At 39.7% G+C, this 16218-nt stretch overlaps 1 protein-coding gene across 3 annotated transcripts in view; it reads right to left on the bottom strand.

The window, feature by feature from the left end:
• Positions 1–16218, bottom strand: part of rock2a (rho-associated, coiled-coil containing protein kinase 2a) — a 42932-nt gene that overhangs the window by 10873 nt on the left and 15841 nt on the right. For all 3 annotated transcript variants that reach the window (XR_005697291.1, XM_040041733.1, XM_040041734.1), the window contains exons 2-15: positions 10539–10620; positions 9891–9991; positions 8670–8807; positions 8223–8483; positions 6826–6970; positions 6598–6736; positions 6067–6158; positions 4748–4907; positions 4564–4615; positions 3620–3708; positions 3452–3500; positions 2909–3044; positions 2023–2114; positions 1487–1733 (exon numbers count right to left, since the gene is read on the bottom strand). Coding sequence is in view for 2 of the 3 variants with exons in the window: in XM_040041733.1 (XP_039897667.1) it covers positions 1487–1733; positions 2023–2114; positions 2909–3044; positions 3452–3500; positions 3620–3708; positions 4564–4615; positions 4748–4907; positions 6067–6158; positions 6598–6736; positions 6826–6970; positions 8223–8483; positions 8670–8807; positions 9891–9991; positions 10539–10620 (1783 nt within the window). In the remaining variant the exon portion in view is untranslated. The remainder of the gene's footprint in view (positions 1–1486; positions 1734–2022; positions 2115–2908; positions 3045–3451; positions 3501–3619; positions 3709–4563; positions 4616–4747; positions 4908–6066; positions 6159–6597; positions 6737–6825; positions 6971–8222; positions 8484–8669; positions 8808–9890; positions 9992–10538; positions 10621–16218) is intronic.

Here is a 16218-nt window from a genome sequence, read left to right as displayed (position 1 = left end):
CAATTTTATCCCCTCATTAAAGCTCAGTCTGAGGTTTGTCTTCTGCTTTCTATTGTAATTTCGATTTTAGTTACTTGTCCTTTAATTTGTGTATTTATTTTCATGTTTTGAGTTTCTAATTTAGGTCTGGTTTGTTTATTCCAGGTTTACTTGTAAACTAGCACTCCCTCTGATTTAAATGTACTTTACATATACAAGTTACTTGCCTGTTGTTCATATAATGAGTCTGGTCAGCAAGCTCGGGGCAGTTCAGGGCAACTACCAAGAGTGTATGTTTAGTTGTTCCAACAGTGCCACAATGGCTTATTTATACACACATATACATCCCCCAGTTACTTGTAGTAAGCAATGGAGGGCAATGTTTATATTAATATAAATATTTACATAGTTCAAATGAATTTCAGCTCTTGGACCAACTAGAGGAAGCAGCTCATTATACTGTGCTGTGTTTTATTTGTAAATGCAACACTCAAGTCACTGCATCCGAAGACCTACAAACATTCATAAGGCAGAACTCATGGTTTGTGATGCCCACGTCCTAATTAACGCAGTCAGATAAGAGGTTTTATGTGACAGCTTAAGTAGCCCGAGAGCTGCTTTTATCAGATTATGGGTGAATTGTTAGCCTTTATGTAAGCACACTCCCCACAGTTACACAAATATTACAAACTGTCCAGGCGCACTGGAGCAAACAGGCCGCTTTGACCCTTCTGTCTCCAAAACATCAGCTATATTTGTTCAAGGTTTTATCTGACACCTCTGGACAAACTTATTTTTACTAATTCACATCAGCCTTTCTCAAACACACACACAGTGTGACTGAACTGGAGTCAGAATCCATTCAGCAAACAGCACAGAGTTATTTAGTCCTGAAAAGCCTCTTGACTGCCCTCAGCATTTGGGTGGCACATTGCTGCTCCTCATCTAGCTGCCCCTTTATTAAACCTGCCATATAAGCTCCAAGGCAAGCAGGAGGAAAACAGAAACTGAACTTCTTTCAGAGGAATGTAATTACATTTCCACCTCATAAAAATACAGGTAAAGATATCAGCAGCTACAGATGTGCCTAGAATTATGACTTATACTGACATCCAACCTGAAATTCTGCACAAATCTATTCTTTTGGTTTTCTTTATGCTAAGGTGAGAACCAAGAACAGAGGTGCAGTTTCTTTTTCTGATAGCAAGACGAATTTTGTCAAATTTGGTGGAGCATGAGCGAAAAACTAATACAAGACATTTTGGTGCTCCATGTAAAACTGCTAAACTGAGGATGCTCCAACTCCATATTAATTGGTTTAGTATTTTATAGGTTTGTAAAGAAGTGGGTTTCACTTTTTACAAACACCATTCTGTAAAATTTGTTTAGATACACCGATGAATACAACATTTAATATACAGCATGTAATATTCCTGGTATCACTTTTATTAATTCAAATAATGTTTGCAGACTTGAGAAAGAAATCTTCGTGTGCCGTTTCACCCACCCATCAGGTCAGTGATGGTTTCCGAGCCCTGGCTGTGCTCCCTCCTCTCCGTCTCTAGCGCAGCCTGCAGGCTGATGCATTCCTTCTCCAGACTCAGCTTGCTGCGCTCCAGCAGGCAGCATTTGTCCTGCAGCTCGCGCACGTTGGCCTCCAGCTGCTGCAGCTGCTTGCTGCTCTCAGTTTGGGCTTTGCGGAGCCTCGTCGCCGCCTCCGTCTCGGCCCGCAACAACGTGTTGGCTTCTTCCAGCTAAGAGAAGAACACGTACACAAATCACACCAATATTTTCCCTTTAAAGGACTCAGAGTCCAAGAAGGTGACTTGACAAGATCACAGTGATCTTTTCAGTCTGGCTGGACATCAAATATTAGCTTTTACTTTCAGCTGTTGTGACTGTTAATGTATTTGGTTTTACATCCATTCAAGGCTTTATATGTTATATGCTTGTAATCTGATGTCACAGAGCTGCTGTCACAGAGCTCCATGCTGACCACCCCCCCCCAACCTCACCAAACATACATCAAGGTAGGTAACCGACCTGTTTCTGGAGGTGAATGTTCTTCTCATTGGAAATGAGCGAGTTTTGGTTTCGCTTCTTCATGTCATCCAGCTGGTCTCTGAGGTTGTTGACTGCACAGATCCCAAAAACCAAGACAACAATTATTATGATGAAGTGTGTTTCAAGAAGTGAAATCACAATTTAAAACTGATAAAGTTTATTTAAATGCACCAAGTTCTTCATATATAAACTGTGCAAATGAAATATGGAAACAGAGCTTTAGTTTGGTTTAATAAAGACGCTGGAACCAAAAGTTATACAATATGAATATTACAAAGAAAGCCGGAGCACAGAAGAGAGTAGACCTGATGTGTTTGTATCAGTGTCTTTGTCCAGGTGATGGCAGTATTACCCACTTTATCTCAGTAAAGTCACCATGAATTTATATCATTGCAAAGCCAAAAGAAAACGGAAGAAGTTTCTGACTTTACACAAGAAGACGGGGGTTGATTTTTACTGGATTCCTGTGTTCATTTTATTCTCTTGCTTTAATGCATCACTGCTGTCAAGTTTGAATCTATTTCTTAAAACAAATGCATTTAATCAGCCTCATTTTTCTCACTCATGATAGAAGTATTATAATGTTTTGTCTTTTCAGTTCATGTAATCGATCACCTTAAACAAAGCTAACCCGCATGAAGGATGTTACACAAATAAACCGAGAATGTGTGCCGCCGTATTTTTTTTACTTAAAAGCTAGTTAAAAAGCTTTAAAAGTTGTCTCTTAAGAGAAACGTCTCTTACTAGAAAATATATTTTTCTGTGAAATGTAATCATTTCCAGTTGATAACTGGTGTTTAACTTCCTGTACAAAAGAAGTAAATCTTTTCAGCTCTGCTGCAGAATCCAGTGTGTCTCGTGTCACCTTCGTTCTCCAGACAGCGCTTCCTGTCGGCCTCGCTCTCAGCCTTGCGGTGGCTCTCCAGGCTTTTGTGCTGCAGCAGAGCCTTCTCCCTCTCCAGCTGCCTCAGACTCGACTCCAGGTTCTTTCTGCTGCTCACCTAAAAATCAATCATAAACGCCTTTGTTCAACATCTCCTGCGGGGATGGTTTCATGCTACTGTGATTCCATAATTCACTTTATGAGAAATTATCCCCAGAATCCAAATGGGCCTCAACACAAATTCAATCACAATAGACATTTTAATGTGGCCGTTAGAATTCAGCAGGCGCTCCAGCTGAACCTCCCTGGATACGAGACGCTGGTATTCAACCGGAAAGTGGACAAGTGTGGATAATAAGAATCATTATTCTGGCTCAAATAATAGAGTTTTTGGGAAACGCCCATTAAAATGTGTGAGGAAGAAAGAACTTCTAAAATCCCAGAGGGGTCATGTCCCAGCAGATACTGACGCCGGACAGACACAGAAATATTCAGGTAATTGGATGTTCCCTGTGATTAACTGACCTCTTCCTCAAGTTCTTTGGAGAGCTTTTCCAGACGAGTGGTGGCGGCCCTGCAGAAAAATACAAATGCTTAAAAATAATAATTTGGCCACCGCGCATAAGCAAATAAGTGGAGCAACATGATGCGGCTCTTATTCCTGATACACAATGTTCCCTACAGATCACCCACCTGTATTTTTGCTCTAGATCATCTTTGACTTGCTTGTCATTATTCATCTGCATCTCTAGGTGGCGAAGTTTCTTCTGCAGTGCTGCTGACTAAGAAGAGAAAGAAAGAAAGACTTCCAATTTATGCGCTATACACTAAAGTCACAATTTAACACACACAGGGTAAGAAGACATGTAACATCAATAGCTAGCTAGACTTTGCAGTGACACGCACACTGTCTGAGCACTGGCAGAACACCTGATGCTCCTTTATAGGAACTATCGGCCTTTATAAGGCCGATAATTAAAAAAAATTAAAAAGTCAAGAAAAGACGACAGAAACACCCTTCAACCATGTTTTGAATGTTGTTGTCCTTGGTCAAAATAGCACAGAAACTATTTTCATGGTTAATGGTGTAAAGTTTTTAGGGGCAGTCTTTTAGGACTATAAACATTTTTACAATTAGAAGTATCACAACAACCTTAAACCACCACATTAGTCACTTAAAGGTCAGTATTGAAATACAGCTTACTATACCTTTAATCACCTACATTTAGGCAACTGATTAGAAACAAAGCGAAAGTAAAACATAGGGTTTGTTTTGTTCCTCGTAATGGGGGCAGTCTTTTAGGACTGAAGTCAATAAAAGTTCTTCAGATTAGCGTTCGGCTCAGCCACTTATACTGAAAGCTGCTTAAGTCTCTGTGTGCGGTTGAGAACACTGAAATTCTAACAAAGTACAAATAAATCATGGGATCAGGGAAGAAATCCCCCTGTGAGTCATTTCCATCATAATCCTTGATGTCTTACAATGTGAAGCTGATCATAATGTCAACAGGCCTTTTCTGTGTGGTCATGTAAACTGATACCAGACTTATTTATTTCCTGAGGAGCTCGGTCCAGTATTAATGCAGTCGCTAAAGGTGCACCTGGCAGTTACTGTGTGTGGGAGTCAAAGTACTTACCTCCCCTTTTGAATTCTCATGAGCCACTGAGTTGTTGGAAGCATTTAATAACCTGAAGGAGGAAATGAATAAAATCAGCCCAAGGTCAAGGACACTAGAGCCAAAAATAAATCTATAAATTGTCTTCGTGGAACCACGGAGGTCCCTTAAAATCATGGGAAATGAAGAGAATGGGATGATTTACTGGTCTTCTTTGAAGTAGGTGAAGCCAACAAAGGGTAACTGATTGCCGACAAATGCCTTAGGTGTGGGGAAGGTTTCTACATCGCCTTTGTCGTCTTCTATCTCATCAAAGTTGCTGGTGTCTATGTCACTGCTCAGCTCTGGGACCACAGGGGCAACCGCTGAGGCGAGAGAGAGATAAAGAGAGAGACAGGAAAAAGGTGAGACTGAATTGGTGGAAAAAGGAAGCACTGTGTAAAAATATGTCAGTCTAATAAATCATTTTAATGTGCTCTCTGATCCAGCTGCTGTTCTGAAGGAATTCCTGCTAAAGTTTTAGATTAAAGAAGATCAAGATTAAAGAAAAGATTTGCAGGTGCTGTTATGCTGAATTATATTTCATTTAAATCTAATTTTGATATTTTTTAATGTTGTTTGATTGATAAAAACTGTGAGTTGAGGGTGTGACCGTTTTTGGCTTCTGAAGTAGAGCATGCCAGAAAAAATTGGAGTACATCTGATAAAATTTAAGACATCTCACAGGACAACAACAACAACAAAAAATTACTCATCTGCAGGAGCTGCGTTCTACATTTGGTCACAAATTCTGACTTTCTCCTGAATTACACTTAGGAATGATAATTTTGTATGCTTGATGCATTTCTGGCAGGTATGGCCAAAGAAAGACAGCATCTGCTGTGCCCAAAAGGGATATCCACAAGGTAAACAACTCAGAGGTGTTACGCTGCACACAGAGTAAAGTGGAAGGAAAGGTGAAATTTGATTTTAGATGTAGGAGAACAAACAAAAGCATTGTGCAGAATTTAAATGTAATGGTTTTTGAAATTGTTTTGGAAAGTGCACGATGGGCGTTGCTGGAAGCTGAGCACTCATCTACAGTATATTCTACGTTCATTTCTACTGTTCTTCAATTTAGTAGTGGAAAATCCACTTGCTCCTATTTTGAAAGTTCAGTCGCTGTTAACCATCTACCCTCTCACTTCCCAACGGCCGGCACGCTGGCCAGTTCATTGTCATGGCAGCCCTTGATGTAATTAAGCTGCTTTTTCTTGCAGACAGACAGACTCAAACTCAACAGTCTTGGACTTGCTGCTGGGGACAGCAGTCCTCCTGCTCTGGACATCTGGAGCAAGCCAGAACCTGCAGGAAGTGGAGGTCTAGTTCTGCTCTGTACAAGTACTTTGCAAATAAAAATACCTATGTGATCTGCGCATGCACTTACCCAACCACCAAACACAAGGTGATAAACGAAATACACTTCATATTGAGAAAAAACCAAAACATGTATCATAGGTAGCAGAACAAAGGTTGTATACTAACTGTCTCTGATGGTGTCAAAGGTCCACTGGTCATTTTTGAAGAAAGGATGTCGCTTGATTTCCTCCACGCCGTTTCTGCCTAATCGCACCTCCCTCAAAACAAAAGCAGACAATGAGTTGATTGAATTGGACCTTTGTCCTTAGTTAGAGGTGACTGGGAATAAATCAACTAAGTCATACAAACCTTTATAACCTTAAATATTAAGAGACAAACACACAGATAAGCGTAAGTGTGCTGTTGTATCAACATATTATGTAATCTCTAAGTATTGCCACACAAAAAAAGAAACCTTGTGCTTACGTCTGGGACCAGCATGAAGAAACTACAGCTTAGATATATATATATAAAAAACATCCCCATGAAAGACAAAGTGGTTTGTGGGTTCACAGACAGATGGAGATGGACAGTTGTGTATAAGAGAGATAACATAAGAGTGCTATTGAGGTTCCCCGTTACTCTCTGCAAGAAAATACACAGGTGCATTTTCCAAAATGTCAAACCCCCTGACATCTTCTTCTTGTAAGATCATACCTGTCAGTCAGGAAGGCACAGATGATATTCTTGGCATTGTTGGAGATCTCCACATCATCTGGAAAATTGAGGGAGTTCTTGTGGTCCATGATTTTACTGTATGTTCCCACCAAAGAGTCGGCGTAGAACGGCGTGTCACCTAAAAGTGAGCAAGCAACACTGAAATAAATTGAGAGACATAAACATCAACACATACGAGTTAAATTATTTTATGAAATGTTCACCGACCGACGAGCAACTCGTAAATGAAGACCCCTACGGACCACCAGTCGCATTCTCTCCCATAATAGCCATCTCCTCCCTGGGATTTTAGCACTTCTGGCGAGATGTAGTCTGGAGTCCCAACAGCTGTGTCACAGTGCACCATGCCGGTCTGCAACATAAATCCAGAGATCATTATATGTTTAGTACCCTACAGGTATGGTTTGATTTATATGGGCATAAGCTAAAGCAGAGTGTTGATCCAAACTTAAGAGACTACTAAAAACTAACCCTTCCAGGTGAAGGCAGAAGCAGAGCTCACTGTAACAGCTTAGTTATTAAAGTGGACTTGTTATATTTTTATTCTTGGACTACACTAGAGTAGCTAAATCAAGCCATTTTAACCCCTTCCCCTCTCTCTTTAAGCCAACTTTCTTCAGCCAAAGAAACAGTTTGGACAGCAGGGGGTCCCTGAGATGATCACATAAAAATATTGTTTTTCACAGACATCATAGAGAGCAAAGAGAAGAAAAAAAAAAAAAAACTGCTGAAGCTAAACATTTATAGCAATCCAAAGTCTGAAGTTTAGCTTTATTTCTTCTCTTTGGATTTTTTATTAGTGTTTTATATATAAAGCTTTTGCACTCTCACAATACAAAGCCCTCAACTATGCGTCTATAGCACTTTGACTGTCTTTTTATTATAAACTGTATTATTATTATTCATTATCCTACTCCAAGTGTCAGCACAGCATCTATCCATCTCATACACTGACATCAGTATTTTCAAGCATTTTAATGATGATAATCTACCACTGCAACACCACATTAAAAAGAGAAGTCATCAACAGCTCCTCTTTGAAATAAAGTATGGGCCTAAAAAACCAAACCAAACCAAAACAAAATAAATCCAACTCTTATCTTTGCCAAAATAGTCTGCTCTAATATACTGGTTTATGCACAAAAAAAAACATTTATTAACTGGGCTTCACTACATCATTATAAGCATCTCAGAATCATTAAATATAAAAAAGCTGCACCAAATGCAGCCCTGGGCCTTTCACGGCTTCACCCACGGAGCCACATGTGAGAACAAAAATGTTCAATGCAGTCGCAGCAGACTTTAACCTGCCAGGTCTCTGAGCAAAGCTGCTGTAATGTCTCCACTTAAGAAAAGGGCAGGTGATAGTATGATGGAGCAGAAAGTGAGCTTCATTTGTGCTGTCTGACGCACGCCCCATCCAGGTACCCTTGTAGTTACACTACTGAATCGTTACTTGTTTCCATCATATGCAATAAGCCTCAGGCCATATCTAGAGGTTACTTGTCTAAACTGAAGCATTTCTAGTTTGGCATTTCTTGTGTTTGTAACCTGGTAGGAAACTCTGCTGGCAGCAGAGACTCAGGTTTTACACTTTTACTCACCGAGTCCATTTTCATGCAAGTGCCAAAGTCAGCCAGCTTCAGGTGTCCGAGTCTGTCCAGCAGCATGTTGTCTGGCTTCACATCGCGGTGAATGAAGCCCATGGAGTGAATGGCGTCCAGGGCCATCACCACCTCTGCTGTGTAGAACTTGGCCCACTTCTCCGGTACATCATAGGTGCTGGTGAGGTTAACCAGGTCGCCTCCTGGCATGTACTCCATCACCATGTAGAGGTAGTGGTCATCTTGGAAGGCAGAGCACAACTAAAAACAATTTTGAGGTTTAATAAATTAACATATAAAACACATACTTTGCAGAAAATGTATTTCTTTGTTCTAAGTAAAACAAAGGATCCAAAGTAATCCAACTGGCAACACGTTCCCAGTGAATATTCCAATTAATGCACACGAAAGCTTTTTAAAAGCTGATCAGCAACTTAAATGCTGTACCTGCACAACCCAGGGACTGTTGGAAAAAGCCATGATATCTCTCTCTTCCCAGAAGAATGCTGAGTCTGAGCGCTTTATCATCTCAAATTTGCTGAGCAGCTTCATTGCGTAGACCTTCTGTGAGGCTTTATGTCTGACCTGAACAACAGGAAGATAAAGTTTAGAGATTCTCCAAAGTCTAATCTTACTCTATGAGAAAAGTTTGATGAAATGTACAAGAAAAGATAAAATTACAATCACAACAGATAATTCATGAGTACATGTGCCACTTTCAGATTACAATACAATTAATGTAGACTTTTTTTTTTTTTTTTATTCCCAGAGTGCATGCTTAGTTGTGGTTTGTAGAGTTTTCAAAAGTAAAATGGGGGCAGAGGCCTCAAGTATCAGGTTTCTCTTGTGGAACCGGCTCAATGTGTGAGTTCAGGATACAGGCATGCCCTCTACTTTAAAGACTCAGCTTTCCTTTTTGATAAAGCTTATGTGTAGGGCTGCATCATGTGACCCTGAAACATCCTTTGGTTATGCTGATATAGGCTCAAGCTGTAGAGGGAACCCATTGCCTCTCCGTGTATTCATATGACACCACTACAGAACATAATTTGTGTTTTTGGTTGTTGGTTCTAAGTGTTCATCTTTTCACCGTCCACTCTCCCTTCAGCATAAGCAGCTGAGGTAGATGACTGGTTTACGGTGTCAGTTTGCACAGCAAACTTCGTCATGCAGAGAAAAGGATTATGGAAGTGAACAGGCATTTAAAAAGCTCTTTTCTGATCTTACTAACCACTCAAAGTCTTTTAGAATACAAGCCACAATTAACCGCACATTCATGCACTTCGAGCACTTGTATCTGCCTCACATCCACAGCCAATGTAGAATCACAAATAAACATAACATGTACTTCTTTGGACTGTGGGAGGAAGCCAGGGTACTTGAGGTAATAGGCTAAGGGAGAACATTCAAACTCCACACAGAACTATTCAACTATGCAGGAGATTCAAACCATGAACATTCATGCTGTGAGGTAACAGTGCTAACCATGACTGTGGCAATACAAGCAGTAGATACTTTTGACATGCACTTCTCCAAAGTTAGAATTGTTTTGATGGTATGATGGATCCTTGATGGACGACTATACCACTTGTTTTTTTTTATAGTTGCTTTGTAAAAGCAACTATAAAAACAAAAACAGTGTTACCTGTTCATATGATCAGTACTTACCAGTTGCACTTCACCAAATGCTCCTCGGCCAATCACTTTAACTCTGTCAAAGTCTTCAGACTTCATCTGCAGATCTCGAATCTGGCCAATGACTTTCTCATCTGAAGCAAAAGTTTATTGACAGGACAGAGGAAATGAACGTGCATTAGTGTTGTAAATACAAAGCAATTATTTAAGTGAACATCCTCTATATATTTATCCATCCATTTTCTACTACTTATCCACGTAATGTTCCAACAATTTAAGCTGAGATGCTCAGACTTCCCAGAAGACATATATAAAGATAGATATAGCCACGGTTTTATCACCCATTGATTCACATGATAATGACTGATCCATAAAATGATAGACCCTGTGAAGTATATCCAGTTTTACTATTCTCTGTCTAACGAGTTTCATAGACAATAGTACTCTAATGACTACTAGAATTTACAAAATGAACATAATCTTATGTTAAATAACCTTTGAAAGTAGCAATCAAGAACAAACTCATTAGGAAGGCATTTATTGATTAATACAGCAAAGAGGCAGTATTTTATACCAAACCTTTTACATAAAGTGATGATTTGACTGGTTTTGATAATCAGCTTTTTCTGAATAATTGAGCTGTTCACCTTCTAGATAATCATCTCTCATTAAGCTACTCACATCTGTTTAAGAAGGTCTCAATGTTTTTGTTCTTTCGTAGTGCAGGGTAGCCCAAGTCTAAGACCAGCGCATTCATGGAGTCCTGCAAAAAAAGAGAAAAAAAAAAAACCCAAAACATTAATAATAAGCTCTAAGAGATATATAAAAAAACCCTCCACAACACAGTGGAAATGCTTTGCAGGAAGGTGTTATGAAACCACAATGACACTGCACTGTTAAATAAATCAAAATCAACAAATGTACAGCAAAGGCACTAATGTGCTTTGAAGCAGTTCGAGGGGGTCACATGATTATCTGGAGGATTAACAATCCAGTTGCTCAGTGATGACGCGACGAATCCTACTTCCGGGCCTAAAGTAGTCTGCGTTTAATATGGCTTTTGTGTTGTTAACATGTTTAATGTTATGTATTTTCTTCTATTTGATCTCAAAAAGCTCCTAAAACAGTCAGTGATCACTGTTGACCTCCCTCAGCTTTTATGACCGCTAATCATTTATTTAAGCTCAGTTTTTAAAACCTTAGGATGTAACAACAGCCCAGCCCATGCAGCAGTATATGAATGACTAACCTCGTATTGTGGATGGATTATCTCAGTTGTTCTCCTGGCTGAAGTTTGGTCCTTTTACAGCATCCTGCCATGCGATTACATTTGTTCCTGACCACCGAGAACACTCACGTTAACTTTTATCGAGTGGGAAAAAAGTTAGCTTGTTTATATTATGCTAACATAGCTGTGTCGCTAGCGGTCACGTAGCACATCATTATATACCAGCTAGCCAAACTTCAGTAGCCCTACAAACGTCACTGCTGTTTAGTTTTCTGTCTTCATTTATGTTGGAAGTGATAGCAGAGCTGTACGTTTTAATTTGTTTCCAAAACTCCGCAGTCAGGACATGCTATATTGTATTTAGATAGAAGCTAGCGAGCTAACTCCCTGCTAACTTCTAACTCCGTTAAATGTCATAAATTCCGTTTTCATGGATGCCTGGATGTTAAACTCAATTGTTACACCTGGTAGAGCAGAACGCTGATCATTTTATTAAAGATGAAAGACATTAGACAGTTTTTCAACTCTCAGTAATGCCATAGTGATCGTTTGATACATGGACCTGCAGCGGAGTTTAGGCCCAGACACGGCTAGTGACGTCAGACTGAACAACCAGATGGGATTCAGGATATGGTGGCATGCTGTCTGTCCTTCCTCCCCTCAGCAACAGCATTTTCAAACTTGTCACCTCTATGGAAACATTAGTCACAGTGCTGTTGCAAAACAAATCAAGCCATCATAAACGGCGCATGGATGGTAAAAGGCTGCGTCACACAGCAAGTCACTGTGTTTTTGCATGAAATGAGACAAGTAGTCATGAGCTGCCAGGAAGTCTGTTGTTTGCATCAGCACTGATTTTTCACACATGATGCAGATGATGTGACGTGTGAGCACTCACAGATTAGGTGTCAAAACAAAAAGTGCATTCAAAATTTCCATAATTTGCCATTTACCAGTTTTTTTTTTCTTTTTCTTACTGAGATTTAAGTCATTTGGCTGCACTTATTTTAAGGAAGTATGAACTATAAAAGAAATGTGTCATAATCAGTCAATACCAGCTTATTTTTATCCCCTTATCATCACGACACAGCCACTGGTAATGAATTAATCCGAACGATGAACCATAAAGCACATTAAAAATATGAAATCTAGTTTCAAAATTAAAAAATAAAAATGTATCTAATGTAGGGGAGACCATAAATTCATGAGGGAATCTGGACCTGAGCAATTTAAACAAACAAACAAAAAACCTGTATGGAGTATCTTTTGTTTTCTTTATTTGGTGCTTTAAATTTTTACTTCCTTAGCAATAATATGCTGTTTTGGGTGCATTATGAAATGATAAATTGTTAGTATTGCCTAACTCCTTTTGCACACATGTATCAAATTAAAAGTAACCCACACTGATAGTAAATAGAAAATATTCATCAGCAATCGCTTTAAAAATGTTTTTTCCCCCTGCAAGCCAAAAGCCAACTGTATTTTTGATTGTTTTGGATTTTGAATCTAAATTTGTGACAGAGAGATGCTACAATGCATCTGAGTTTGTGTGTAAATAACAAACATTTAAACAATAGGAGCATAAAACAACCAAAATAAGAATGAGTAATGTAAAAAAAATAAAATAAAATAAATAAATAAAGGTAGAAAAAACTAAAAGGAATATATTACATTACAGCATAAAGGTCAGCAGTTCTTTCATCCATTGTCCATTATACTTAAAAAAAAAAAAAGACCTTATGAGTCACATCTGTGGGCAGATTACTCCAGAGATTTGTTCCATTAAAAAAAGAAAAAGAAAAAAGCATATGTAAATATAGTGAGCAGAGTTCAACAAACAAATGAATAAAAATAAGATAATAAAAATAAGTGAAAGTCCACAGTCTCAAAGTTGGATGTCCATTTCCCCAATGTTTTCTGGTTTTTATTGTTTGAAATTCTCAGAGAGGAGGGTATTTGTTCCGCTTCACATATTTCCTGAATTATTTTTGACCTTTCAAAGACTTAACAAAGGATATCCAAAAACAACAATTTTCTTGGTCAATGGGCTTTTTATTTGTTTGTTTAACCGGCACAGATAATAACTGAACTTGACTACAGGATAGTTCACATGTTCTCTGATGACTAGTAATTAACAGCTTTTTAAATTTCTGAAAAGAAACTCCTTCGCCTTCAAAAGTGTTAAAAGATCACTCCCAGGTTCTTCGGAAAGGGTTTTAAGGAGATCCATATTAGTATCTTTCAGACTGTCCAGTAAGCCCTTTAAAGCCATGGTTTTGTTTCCCAGCAGCACATTAATCTGAAAATCATTTGTACAGCATTTACTAAACCTAAGGGAGCAAAACCAAAAGGCTAGGCTGAGATGGGACCTCGGAGGGACCTCACATGACCTAAATAAGCAGCTAATGACCATCCATCCTATTTGGAAAGCTTCTAAAAATAAATAAATAAATGATTATTTTTTTTCAAGCATCTTCCATTCCAATAAAGGCAACATGCTAACTTAAAGCAAATCCAAATTCAACATTACAGACCACTGACCGCCTTTCTAAGGACAGTTTATGTTCTGTCTATTTTCTCACCACTGCACAGAACGAAAACAGTTCCACATCAATGCAACCCAGCGAGTCTGAATGAAAAGGGCCAACTTCCCCTCAGCATTTCATTCAACACAACAGTGCTCAACTTGACTGACTGGATACACAAACAGCAACTACATACAGAAGAAAATTGTTTTAACTGAAAGCTGTGTTCCTCGAGAGAGACAGACTGTGGAGCAGTGACTCATTTTTCCATCAGCAGCTGCCTTCTTGATTCTCTGATATTCTTCTGATAAATGATGAACACGCTGTTTCTATAACCCTTGGAAAAGAGGCGGTCCCAGAGATAAAGTCACCTCCACATACACGCCACACAGTCATAGGCTCAGACCTGCATTTACCACACTCATAGTGCTGAACACCCTCATAGTATTTATAGGCATGTAATTATTATTATTATTATTATTATTTTATTTTTACAGCATGTAAATAGCATACAAAGTGCTTCACAACTTTTTGAAAATTCACACAAAGACACGTCCCAACCTACAGTATATAAATTCATACCTGTTTACAGAGTCTCAGCTGTGATTAAAAAATTGACTACAATTTTAAATATGGGGACCGTTTCCAATAGTTGGATAAAAGTCCTTAGCGGCCGATGACTTCCTTAAGTCTAGACTCCATGGACATAAGCGTTTGGATGTTCAGTCAGGCTATCTTCAGTTGGTGTTCGTTTATGGGTATCTTTGCCTTCGGTTTTATGTTCAGTAACTGAAAAGCATGTGCTCCTGGCTGAGAACAGGTGACTGACTTGGCCAATGAAGATTGTTTTGCAATGAGAAATTCTTTGGTTGTTTTTGCAATATACTTTGGTATACACATTGTCACAAACACTAGTAACTTTGCTTCCACCGTATCTGAGAGCTGATGTGGCATGCTTCTGTTCTCAAGTGGTTCCTTTCCTCCTAACTGCATGTTCGTATATGCATATTCTCTTGTTCATACTGGTTGGGACAAAGGCTGTGAGAATCTCAGAGTAGTTGCTTCGAGAAAATTAGAGAGACTAATTTAAAGAGAGGTATATTCAGTGACTGAGGCCATTAGGAAAGTATTTACCAATGTCATAAAGTAAGGGGGGCATGGGTTTGTCCCCCCTCCAATAGGCTTCTATACAACCAAATTTCTGAGGAAATAGGAACAAGAGGAGTCACCCCATGCTGGCACTACACGCCTACAGTGGGGCAAAAAAGTATTTAGTCAGCCACCGATTGTGCAATTCCCCCCACTTAAAATGATGACAGAGGTCAGTAATTTGCACCAGAGGTACACTTCAACTGTGAGAGACAGAATGTGGAAAAAAAAAAATCCATGAATCCACATGGTAGGATTTGTAAAGAATTTATCCGTAAATTAGGTTGGAAAATAAGTATTTGGTCACCTCAAACAAGGAAAATCTCTGGCTCTCACAGACCTGTAACGTCTTCTGTAAGAAGCTTTTCTGTCCCCCACTCGTTACCTGTATGAATGGCACCTGTTAGAACTCATCATCTGTATAAAAGACACCTGTCCACAGCCTCAAACAGTCAGACTCCAAACTCCGCCATGGCCAAGACCAAAGAGCTTTCGAAGGACACCAGGAAAAGTATTGTAGACCTGCACCAGACTGGGAAGAGTGAATCTACAATAGGCAAGCAGCTTGGTGTGAAAAAATCAACTGTGGGAGCAATCATCAGAAAATGGAAGACATACAAGACCACTGATAATCTCCCTCGATCTGGGGCTCCACGCAAGATCTCATCCCGTGGGGTCAAAATGATCATGAGAACGGTGAGCAAAGATCCCAGAACCACACGGGGGGACCTGGTGAACGACCTGCAGAGAGCTGGGACCAAAGTAACAAAGGTCACCATCAGTAACACACTACAACGGCAGGGAATCAAATCCCGCAGTGCCAGACGTGTTCCGCTGCTGAAGCCAGTGCATGTCCAGGCCCGTCTGAAGTTTGCCAGAGAGCACATGGATGATACAGCAGAGGATTGGGAGAATGTCATGTGGTCAGATGAAACCAAAGTAGAACTTTTTGGTATAAACTCAACTCGTCGTGTTTGGAGGAAGAAGAATACTGAGTTGCATCCCAAGAACACCATACCTACTGTGAAGCATGGGGGTGGAAACATCATGCTATGGGGCTGTTTTTCTGCCAAGGGGACAGGACGACTGATCCGTGTTAAGGACAGAATGAATGGGGCCATGTATCGTGAGATTTTGAGCCAAAACCTCCTTCCATCAGTGAGAACTTTGAAGATGAAACGAGGCTGGGTCTTCCAACATGACAATGATCCAAAACACACCGCCCGGGCAACAAAGGAGTGGCTCCGTAAGAAGCATTTGAAAGTCCTGGAGTGGCCTAGCCAGTCTCCAGACCTCAACCCCATAGAAAATCTGTGGCGGGAGTTGAAAGTCCATGTTGCTCGGCGACAGCCCCAAAACATCACTGCTCTCGAGAAGATCTGCATGGAGGAATGGGCCAAAATACCAGCTACTGTGTGTGCAAACCTGGTAAAGACCTATAGTAAACGTTTGACCTCTG

Source organism: Simochromis diagramma, unplaced genomic scaffold, assembly GCF_900408965.1.
Source record: "Simochromis diagramma unplaced genomic scaffold, fSimDia1.1 OVJJ01000304.1, whole genome shotgun sequence".
NCBI lineage: Eukaryota > Metazoa > Chordata > Actinopteri > Cichliformes > Cichlidae > Simochromis > Simochromis diagramma.
The sequence above is the reverse complement of the archived record's forward strand: the minus strand, read 5'-3'. Positions and strand labels throughout refer to the sequence as shown.